The 11,957-nt window shown below is 39.7% G+C and overlaps 1 protein-coding gene across 1 annotated transcript; it reads right to left on the reverse strand.

The window, feature by feature from the left end:
• Positions 1-2,544: 2,544 nt before the first annotated feature.
• twist2 (twist-related protein 2) lies at positions 2,545-5,853 on the reverse strand. Its single transcript, XM_034187143.1, has 2 exons — positions 4,997-5,853; positions 2,545-3,028 (listed from the first exon to the last, which is right to left on the reverse strand). Exon 1 carries the CDS (start codon positions 5,522-5,524, stop codon positions 5,030-5,032), a length of 495 nt encoding a protein of 164 aa, XP_034043034.1. The 5' UTR covers positions 5,525-5,853; the 3' UTR covers positions 2,545-3,028; positions 4,997-5,029.
• Positions 5,854-11,957: the final 6,104 nt, after the last annotated feature.

An 11,957-nucleotide genomic window follows, 5' to 3' on the forward strand; every position in this document is an offset into this window, starting at 1 on the left:
TTGTTTATCAAATTGGCCTGAAATCATGAGTGTGTTGATGCAAAAATGAGATTATTAATCTTTCATGCACATTTGGCATGGCGTGGAAACGTCTGGTCACGCTGGTCTGCGGATTAGATTAGTGTGCCACACTGCGTGCATCATGCAGGGAGGGTCCTGTAGCTCCTGAGTCAGCAAAAATTAGTCACAGAGCTCACAATGTCACGCCGTGATCTCTGGTCGATAAATCATTCCATTTTAAATTCTAGTACAGGCTGACTGCTCCTCCCTGCAGCCAGCGTGATGACGATAAAAAGATCTGTGATGCTCACTCAGTCAGAATCACACCACTGAAACCCAACGTCACGCAGAAGCCTTTGATGTGTGACGCCCTCCGGGGGACTACGCCTCTTTTACTTGGGTGTGGTGTCCCCATTTAGGCGTGTGCTCTGACTCAAGCAGTGCACACGTGTTGTAAGAAAAAGTGAATGGTGACACATTTGGATTCATTTCATTACCGTAAATAACACTGACAAATGTGTCTTTTAAAAACTCATAGAATTTTTTTTACTTAACTACTTCATGTTCAACAGTTCATTGCTAAAAGCTGAACAAGTCAGTAAAAGACTGAATTTGAAATGTTTATTTTTCAAAGAAAACAAGATTATTTTTGTCAATTTTATTAAATGTTTGAAAAGCAAGTAATCGTCTTAGTTTGTCACTTTTTGGTAAAAGTTGTGGAGAAGGTGGTTTCTAAACAGATGTTGAAATATTCGCCTGTTCTGAACTATTGCAATTTGTCTTCCAAGGGCTTCACTGTGTTGAAACTGCACTCATTAAGATGCTGATTGATCTCTTTATTAATAAGCATTCAAACTCTGCATGTTGTTGTTGTTGTTGCTGGTCCTCAGTGCTGCTTTTGATCCAGCTGATCAGGGTGTCCTATTGAATAGGTTTGAGAATTCTTCTGGTATCTCTGCTAAAGTGATCTCCTGCCTGAGGTCATATTTGTTGGATTGATCCCAGTGTGCTGTTTTCAACAATGAAGCATCTCGATTTGCCACCTTTACACATGGTATCCCTCAGGGTTCAGTTCTTGGGCAATTCTTGGCCGATTCATAGCTTATTTGATTTGGTCATATGTGCCAGTGTGGGCCCTGAGACCACAGGTGGGTGGGCTGGTCTGCTGCATGTTCTTAAGGGTAGGAAAAAAAATCAGCAGGTGGTTTGTGTGTTTTGTTGTTTTTGTGTTTTGTGTGTTTCATTGCACACTGTAGCTGAGACTAGGCAGTTGGGTAATTGACTAAAAATACACTTAGGATTGTTGATTCTGGGAAATGTTTGTGTAGTGTTTTTATTCAGTTTTATGTATTCCACAGGCTAGGCTCCAGCTAACCACCCCCCCCCCCCCCCCCCCCCCCCCAATCCTCATCAGTGACCCTTAACTGGTCCAAGTTATGGTAATTCTTCAGAGAGGTGGTATCTATGTGGGCTTCTCACTCAGCAAACAGAATGAACAGGAGAGTTCAGATTTGTATTTGTCTCACAACTGTCACAAGTCATGAGTTTAATATACAATGTCATGAAAGCATATTCAGATTTAACAAAATGGAATTACAGAATATATTTACTTTTTTCTCCCGACTTCATATATGGTATATTAATCAATTAATTAATCATTGTCAATTAATTAACATTTCCTGTGTATTTGTTTTGTGAATTGCTTTATAAATTGTGTCGGTAGCATGGCCCGAGCAGATAGTCTGGTCTGCTTGAGGTTTCTTCCTCAAATCATCAGAGGGAGTTTTTCCTTACCACTGTTGCCTGTGTGCTTGCTCTGGGGGTTGGTAAGGTTAGACCTTACTTGTGTGAAGCGCCTTGAGGCAACTTGTTGTGATTTGGCGCTATATAAATTAAAATTTTAAAAAATCAATATTGATCAATTAATTTGTTCTTATTAATTGCTTTATTAATTCCTGCAGAGTTTTCGATGTTCCTGTGGAAAATGACCCAAATTTTACTGTTTTGTTGTGCAGGTTGTTGTTGTTTTTTGTTGTTGTTGTTTTGGTTTTCTTTTTTGTACCTGCTTGCTTACACTCTTGACAAAGTGCATGATTGCTAAGTGCAATAAGTGAGATAAATCAAATTGTGTCCACCTGCTCTTTGCATTAGTGGCTCTGCGTTAACAATGAGCTCCTTTTTCAGTGTTTAAATTGCGTGTTGGCGCATCTGCGTGAGCCACATGTAAACAGTTTCATGTTTTAAGACACATTTAAAGAGAAGTGCTCCCTTTTAAAAGCTGCAGCCTGAGACTTATTGTCCTTATCTGCTGCTCCCGGCTCATAAATGAGGCCAAAAGCATTGGTGTTTGAAAATGACTGCTGCTTATTTAAGCGGATATGCTTTTTATATGCTGGCTTGAATTTTCTGCACTTTTAATGAAGCTGTTTTATTTTTTAAGACAACAAATATAAAAAAAATCTCACTGCTTAGTTGTAATTAGGACAAAGGTGAGGCAGCTTACTTTAAATGTCAAAATAGAAAACTTTTTATTATGATTTGATGGACTACACCGCTGATATTTATTGGTCTGAACCAAATCTGTTGCCATTAGATAAAAATGAAGGCATTTGCAGCTGCAAACACAAATGTAATTATAAAACAGAGAGTAATTTTCATTTACAAATCAAATCAATTCAACTGTTTCATTCAAAAATATGTATTTTAATAAATAAGCAAAAATGTACATTGGACGGACGGAATGTGTAGAATGTGAATGAAATAAATCCATGCAGCAAATGACTCTAAATTGCATTATTCCCTTTATATAAGTGTAATTACACTGGTATGTACAATATGCATTCATTTATATATATATTTATACTTTGGTTTTAAAGTCTCTGGACAACAAAATGGTTAGTATACAATAACAAAACACAAACAAACAAAGACCTCCTTTTGCAAGAGTTTAAGTCACATTTAGTGAGTCCACCTTTGAGGTTGATGGTTCTTCATTAATCCACTCTGGTCTTCTGTACAAGTAAACAGTCTGCGGTGGAAAGAAAAAATAAAAGAAAGAAGGAAATATTAGGGTGGAGTAAATGCAATTAATTGGTCTGTTTTTTTTTCTCTTCTGTTTTAGATTTAAGCATTAAGTGGAAGTTGTTAGCTACTGAGAAAAGAAAATGAAGCATTTAATGCAGAGGAGCAACCACTGTAATTTCACTGAAATTCCTCTTCAACACAAAGTAATGAAACGGATATACTTAATAACATTAACATTAATATTAATAATGATAATAATAATAATAATGATTATGACATATAGCACAGTAAAAAAGTAACAACAATGAACTGTAATTAAGTCAAAATAATGTGTGGATAGAAATGTCAGATTTTAACCTCGTGTGTCTGAATTTCTTGCCTTAACATTATCAAAGGTTTATTATGTATCTTTGCAACACTGTGCAAAAGTTTTAGACATGTTTAATGTGTCTGAAACCATGATAAATAATGAAATGGGGTTAAATATAGAACATTTATCAATGAATAGAAATAACATAAATATGCAGTCACTTTTCACCTTTAAAAATATATAGTTTTAAGTAATTTCTTGCAATTGAACAGCATGTGGTTTTATTTTATTTAATCTTATAATTTTATTAGGGCACAATCATCTGCACACATCATCATGCTGTCAGTACACTTTATTAGTGTTATTTAAAATGATAACTGATTAATTTCTTTAATGAAGAAGAAAGTTTTTTTTTAAATGTTTGCATTATTTTTGACACAGGGCAAGAAAAAAACACAGAATTAAATGTACTGTGGAGAAACTTCTGTTAGATTTATGTGATTTAAACACGTCCATCAGTTGCACATGATCAGCATGTGTGCAAATAACAACTAGCTTATCTTTCCAACCCCACAGGAAAATTATGTAATTTGGATACATTTTGATCAGGTGCAAGTGATGTGCATGTATAAAAAATACTTCCTTTGTTCCAGTGTACTACATTTTAGGATTTTGCACAGACATTTCACAGATGACGGTTATGATAATTCAAACTTTATACTGGTTTGATTTTTGAGGGGGAAGAACAAAACAAAAAACAAAACACGGGCCTATAGTCAGTTTACACAAATACTCACTATAAAGAAGGTTCCAGATTAGTAAAACAAAGTCTGCAGGCACATGTGAGACCCAAGAGACATAAACAAAACCGTCTTCATTTATCAAAGTGGCCCGGTGCTCGGATAACTCCAATTATGAGGAGGCGCTTTAACCAATTGCGCACTGGCAATCTCATTCCGAATTTAAAAATTATTTTTAAATCAGTCTAAACTTATTTGTATTTGACAGAGCAACAGCAGAGCGTATTATTATTATTATTATTATTAAAGTATAATGCTTTGTGGACGGTTAACAAAGATGTTTTTAAGCTGTTCCGACATGCGGCCTTATTATACCTCTCACAAAAAGAAAAAGAAAACACTGACAAAATTAAGTGTTCGATTTATCTTAAATAATTCAATTAACTAACGTGTTTGAATAATGAATATTTTTGGCCCTGAGTGTGAAAACAATCGAAACCCGCCTGATCCACGACGTGCCGCCTGAACAGTGGCTGCCTTTGATGTGTGTCTCCTTGAAAGTGGACAAATCGTGGACGGACGCGGTGCCAGCTGTCAGTCAGTGCGCTGGAGCCGCATCATCAGGACGCGCGCACGCCCGCTATCTCAAACCTGTTGTCACGTGCGTAAAAAGCGCAGGATGCTTGCGACATGGACGTTTTGATTATCGGCTGATCATCTGTGATATATTTGACAAATCCAAATATTTATTATGTGCATCACAACGCTGAGCGCAAATTAACATTTCTTACTGCATGACGCGTAAAGACGCGTTTACATTGAATTACGTTAAAAAAGTATCTTCATGATAACAGCTCCCGGTGGCGCCGAGTGACTGGTGACGTGTGGAGTGATGTCATGTTTTCTTTGTTGTGATACCCACCGCTTTGGCATGGTAAGTGTAGTTCTGTGGGTGCTAGTGGGATGCTGACATGGACCAGGCGCCCTCCATCCTCCACACGGAAAACGCGTAACTGAGTCTTTCGTGCGCAACGTAGCTGCAGCTGGACATCTTGCTGTCCATCTCGTCGCTCTGCAGCACCTGACAGAGAAAATCTATATATCTGGACGCCAGCTTCAGCGTCTGGATCTTACTCAGTTTGTCCGACGGCAGCGTGGGGATAATTTTGCGCAAAGACGCAAAGGCCTCGTTGAGAGACTGAGTTCTTTGGCGCTCCCGCACGTTGGCCAGGACTCTCTGGTTCTGCAGGTCCTCGTACGACTGCGTGCTGCTCGGGCTCGGCTTTTTGCCCCGTTTGACCGGACCGGGACTGCTGCTGCTGCTGTCCTCGCTGGACTTCTTGCTGTGTCTCCTCTTCCTGCCGAAGCGTTTCTGCTGTCTGTCCAGCTCCTCCTCGCTGGTCACCAGACTATCCACAGGGGACACCGGAGAACTGGAGCCCTCTTCCATTTCTTTCTTGAAGAAATGCAGGGAAAGTGAGGAGAAGACGGTGTCCACCTTTGAAGCCGTGGTTACAAAAAAAGTAAAATTAAAAAATAAATTTAAAAAAAAAAATCAATAAATATCCGTGGAGATGGAGAATTGTTTTGGAGACGTCTCACTTTTTACGCAGCGTTCCGACAAGAAACTGCTTCCAAACGCTTCCTTTGCAATAAGTTTTTTCCTTCAACTTTTTTGGGAAACTTCATCCCACTTTCAGATGCTAAATAGTTCTGAGGGCGGAGGGGGAGCTGAAATCCACCTCTGATTGGTCCGCTAATAAACAGGAGGGACCAGTTTTGGGTTACACTTCATGCGTCCTGAAACAAGGCGCTTATTTACGGTCACAAAACATCACGCGCACACACGCGCGCGCACTGATGGCTTTTTTGAAACTGTGAACCAAACCAACCAATTTCTTCACAAAGTAATTCCCTCCTTTCAAATGCTATAAAAGTGAAATGAACCATTTGCTTCAGAAAACATTTTATGTTTGTGCTTTGGCAGCACGGTGGCTTAGTGGTTAACACTGTTGCCTCACAGCAAGAAGGTCATGGGATCGATTCCCACCTGTGGCCTTTCTATGTGGAGTTTGCATGTTCTCCCCGTGTTTGCGTGGGTTCACGCCTACATTTAAAGACATGCAGGTTAGGTGGATTGAAAACGATCATTTTCCAGATTTCCCTTGCAAAAGAGATCTCGATCTCAATTGGACAAACCTGGTTAAATAAAGGTTAAATTAAATAAAAAATGCTCATGTTATTAAATGAGTGAGTTGCTTCAAAAACATGAATTGTTTGAAAGCAAATTAACCACTTGCCACGCGGCATTGTTCAGTTTCAAAAAGCTAGAAGTAGTCAATGAATCATTTGCTTCAAATAATTATTTAAAAGCTGGAGTGCAGGAAGCATCTTGAAATTGAGACGACTGTTAAAATTTTGATGGGGACCAAAGTAATTTTGTTTGTTAGTGTGAATATAAAGGATTCCCAAAATATTAGTCTGAATGTGATTAAAATTCGTCCGTATCGAAGCAAATTCTGAATTATTGACACGTGCCAAAAATTTGAAAGCCAGGATGCCATCGGGGTGACATCACAGGTCACATGGGGGGGATTCACCGTTTCAAAGCGAGGAAGACTGGCGATATACACAGAAAGTGTGAAGAAAAGATGTCATTTGGAGCGAGAGAAAAAGAGAAGGTCAACGACGGTGAACATTGGGAACCAAAGAGATAGTTGGGAGCAACTGCGACAGAAGACTGGTGATCGAACTCACGAGAATTTTGCAGTGCTGCTTTTGGACAGGTGAGTTGCCTGGTGACTGGTGTCTGACAGTGTTATCTGATATCTAGGTCTATAAAACAACGACAGCCACTGAACATAAAAAGGGTGGGGGAATGGGACTGTTCTTGGAGATTATTTTCTCAGATGCCAGATAACTTGTCTCTAACACACTTCCGGCTTGAATTCATCTGCAGGTTTTGACGTTCGCTGAGGCGAAATACGAGGTCTCTTAGATAATAAACCGACCCTTTTATTATTTTTTTTAACTATATGGATTTGAATGACATGCGATTACACCAATCATGCTTGAACCCTCGTGCGCATGCGTGAGTTTTTCACGCGTGTCGGTGACGTCATTTCCCTGTGGGCAGGCCTTGAGTGAGATGTGGTCCCGCCCTCTCGGCTGAATTCCTTTGTTTCACACGCTGCTCGAGACGGTGCGCGTTGCTTTATCAAAATTTTTTCTGGACCTGTGAGGAATATCCGAGTGGACACTATTCGAGAAATTAAGCTGGTTTCTGTGAAAAGTTAACGGCTGATGAGAGATTATGGGGTGTTTCTGTCGGTGTAAGGACTTCCCACGGAGCGGGACGTCCTGCAGCGCTTCCAGGCGCTGTCATCGGCCTGTTTCGAGCTGAAAACATCCTAATTTAAGGCTTAATTCACCCAGGACATCGTGAGAGAACAGAGAAGATTCAGAAGAGGCCGGCATGAGGAATTTATGCGGACATTCCACTGTTTAAGGACATTTTTTTAATGAAAGCCGTACGCGCAAATTCGCCGAGTCGTTTCCGTGACGACTCTGCAAATCTGTGTGCGCCGCGACAGGAAAAACACCTCCGTGTTGAAAACCATTTGTAGAATTCAGGCGGCTTTTAATGGCTTTCAACAAGTGAGTAACTGAGAAATTGTTTAACAGCTTGGGCATGTTCCAACTGCCCGTTAAGATTTCCAACGGAGGTGTTTTCCTGCTGCGACCCCCTGCGGTCGGGTCCAGCCCGACATGCGGACTCTGCCCGCACGTTCTTTCATTACAAAATGACCGTTAACAATGGAATGTCCGAATAAACTCCTCATGCCGACTTCTTCTGAAAGTTCTCTGTTCTCTGACGACTTACTGCGTCAACACAGCCTGAAATGTGGAAGTTTTCAACTTGAAACGGCGAGACGCTGCCGCCTTGAAGCGCAGATCGCCGTCAGGCGCCGTGGACCCGTCCTTAAAGCGGACACTACCAGACCAAAATCTCTCATCAGCCGTTAAAATTTTTACCGAAACCAGCTGAATTTATTGAATGGTGTCCACTCAGTTGTGCCTTACAGTTTTGAAAAAATTTTTATCAAACAAAGCAACAGTCTCTGAGCCATTCCTAAACAATGAAAAAAATCGACGAGCGGGGTGGACGACTCCTCACTCAAAGACTGCCCACAGGCGAATGACGTAACCGACAGGCGTGAAAAAACTCTCGCATGCCCACGAGGGTTCAAGCATGTCTGATGTAATCACACGTGATTCAAATCCATATGGTTTTTGAAAAAAATAATAAGGTCGGATACTTTTCTAATAGACCTCGTACGCTATGGATTTCCCTCAATTATGCATGTTCCCACAAATTAAAAATTCCCCCAAAATTTAATGGGTTCTAAATATGATGTAGTTTATATATATATTAAACTTCAGACTATCTTTATCTATTGAGATTGCCGAGATTCCAGCTTTAACATTTTTACGTGTTCAAAATTGAATGAACATTGATCCATTCTCTTAAAATTCTTGAAAGTAAATGAACAAATTGCCTCACAGCATTACTCACTTAAAAAAAAACTTGAATAGTTGTTGTCCATTTGGCTGCTCCTGACAAGGAAACAATTACTTCAGATGATGAATTGCCATTTTGAAAAGTTCAAAAAATAAAAATGAACAGTTGCTTCAGACAATGACTCTTTGTTTTGAAATCCTGTGACAGCAAAGTGAAGCAATTGTTTCAGAAAATATGTTTTCTATTGTTTCAAAATGCTGAAAACATTAAAATAACCAATTACTGCAGACAACGATTCATTGTTTTGAAAAGCTTGAATGTAAGTGAAACAATTGTCTCACAGCATCAAGTTTCAACAAACTAGAAAATGTAAATGTATGAATTACTTCAGATAAAGATTTACCATTGTTAAAAATAATAAATTAACAATTGCTTCAAACAGTGATTCATTGTTTTGAAATGCTATGAATGTAAAATGAACCAACTGCTTCGGCAAATATTTATGCCACTGTTTCAAACTGTCAAAACATTAAATGAGTCACTTGCTTCACAAAATGATTATTTTGATACACTTAATATGAAATGAATTCATTGCCAAACAGAATAAATCCATTTTAAAGTCTAAATTATAATTGATCCAAATGCTTCATAGAACAATTTATTGTGTCATAATGCTAAAAACTATAAATGAGCACTTGTTTGAGACAGTAATGGTTTGTTTTTAAAATGTTCAAAATTAAATTGACATATTTCTTCAAAAAACAATTCACTGTTTTCAAAAGATAGCAATAGTAAATAAAGCAATTACCTCAATAATTTAATGTTTTGGAATTTTAAATGAAGAAATGGTTTCAGATAATATGATACATTGCTTTAAAATGCTTGAAATTAAATGCTTGAAACTATTGTGCCAGGCAGCATGGTAGATTAGTGGTTAGCACTGTTGCCTGAAACAAGAAGGTTATAGGATCAATTCTCACCTGTGGCCTTTCTGTTTGGAGTTTGCATGTTCTCTCCATGTTTGCGTGGATTCCCTCCGGGTGCTCCGGCTTCCTCCCCCATCCAAAGGCATGCAGGTTAGGTGGAATGGAAACATGACATTGTCCGTAGGTGTGCGTGCGGGTGTGAATGTGTTTGCTTGTCTATATGTGGTCCTGTCCAGGGAGTACCCTGCCTCGGAATTTCAGTATCTTCTTGCTGTGAGGCAGCAGTGCTAACCACTAAGTCACTGTGCTGCCCACGCCTAAGGTTGACAGTTCAATTCAATTTCAATTTAATCAGCTTATAAAGCGCCAAATCACAACAAAAGTTGCCTCAAGGCGCCTCACACAGAACAATTCAATATAAAATTTAAAATAAATAAGTAAAAAAAAAAAAATCATATACATAATTAAAAACACAAGTAAAAAAATAAAACAGATAAAAAATAAAAGCTATTCATATAAAAGAGAATAAAAATAGATTTTAAGTCTTGACTGAAAAATGTCCATGGACTCCGACTGCCACACGGTCGCAGGAAGACCCTTCCACAGAGCGGGTGCACAATAACAAAAAGCTCTTTGACCTGCTCACTTGTTCTTCACCCTGGGAACACAGAGAAGTCCGGCATCCTGCAACCACAAAACCCAGGCTGGCATGTAGGGTTTCACCAGCTCGGCCAGATAAGACGGCGCCAGTCCATGAACAATTTTATAAGTCAATAATAAAACCTTAAAATCTGCTCTCACAGAGACAGGAAGCCAGTGTAAAGATGCCAAAATGGGTGTGATATGTTCAAACCTTCTGCTTCGTGTCAAAAGTCTGGCAGCTGAAAACCCCTAATGCTGGACTGCGGTAACCCTGAAAATAGGACATTACAATAATCTAATATCGAAGAAACAAAAGCATGAATCAGGGTCTCAGCGTCAGCCATAGACAGGATGGGATAGATACTCGTTATATTTTGCAGATGGAAAAAGCTGTCCTAGTAACATCCCTGATGTGGAGGTCAAAGGACAACGTGGGATCAAAAATTACCGAAAGGTTCCTCACTTTGTCCATATGATGTATGACACACAAACCCAAAAATAATTTATTTCTGACACTAGATGTCGCTATCTCTATTTTCAGTACCAAAACATAGCTTATCTTCTCTGCCACTCCTTCCCAATTCTCCCTCATTCATGGTGAGTCACTTGGGGCCTGAGGGGCATGAGCGGCTCCGTGCCGACGCGCAAAATCCTCCGCACATCTTTCATTACAAAATCTCCTGTAACAGTGGAATGTGCCACAAAAGTGCTATGTCCAGCTCTCTTGCCATTTCTGTGGTAGTCACACGATGTCCTGGATCAACACAGCGTTCAGTTTGGAAATGATTTGGTCATTCCAGCCTGTCGATGGCTGTTCGGTGCGCTGTGCGCCCTCCGCCGCTGTGGGCCATCTTTAAAAAGGTTTTAACACTCCTTAATCCGTGTGACGCCAACAGAATCTTCACCGAAAGCCATCTGAATCTTTCGAATGGTTTCCAACTGGCTGTCTCTAACAGTTTCTAAAAAAATTTCATGGAGCAAAGTGGCAGTCGCTCAGCCATTTCCCTGACAATAAAAATCCGACGAGGGGGCTGGACCAGTGCTCACTCAAAGCCTGCCCACAGGAGAATGACGCAACCGACAGGCGTGAAAAAACTCACACATGCGCACGAAGGTTCAAGCTTGGCTGATGCAAGCGCACATGATTCAAATCCATATCGTTTTTGAAAAAAAATAAAAAGGTCCATTACTTTTTGGACAGACCTCTTATTGCAGTTCAATCAAATTCTTGCTTAGACATATTTTGAGCCTCTAACTGTGATTTTTGGATGTTTTTCTGGAAAGTTGTCGCTCTCCGCCATTTTGAAAAAATTGCAACAGCTCTGTGGTGAGTAATGAGTACTGCTGTCTCTTTACAAACATGGAGAAGGTTTCAAAGTATAAGACTCAGGTGTAATAAAATTACACGTGCACCAGGTGGCCAGTCTGGGAATCTAAACATGGGACAGAAAAGCTCAGAGAGAGTGGCGCTTCATTTGTTGCACAGGATGCTATGTAAACACTAAATCCTTGCACAGAAAATAATTGTTGGCTACTATTTTAATGTGTCAAATGTCACCTTTAAAGCACTAAGATGACAACATCTGCTAGACGATGCTGCCCCCCCATCAACCCACCCTGACTTTCTGGCCACACCCCTGCACGTTTAGTTTTCATCTATTTTTTTCTCCAATATAACAAATTGTAAATTCCCTGTGATTAGCCTGCAAACCTTCCATAATAAACTTTGGAGTATTTCCAAGACTTATGTGCCTTAAAATTCCTTATGGAAATATTCCACAATATTTCCAAAA

This window comes from Thalassophryne amazonica, chromosome 14, assembly GCF_902500255.1.
Source record: "Thalassophryne amazonica chromosome 14, fThaAma1.1, whole genome shotgun sequence".
NCBI classification, from domain to species: Eukaryota; Metazoa; Chordata; class Actinopteri; order Batrachoidiformes; family Batrachoididae; genus Thalassophryne; species Thalassophryne amazonica.

Bases quoted from the DNA above. Each gene is read 5' to 3' on its own strand.
- twist2 (XM_034187143.1), bottom strand. From the start codon at position 5,524: ATGGAAGAGGGCTCCAGTTCTCCGGTGTCCCCTGTGGATAGTCTGGTG.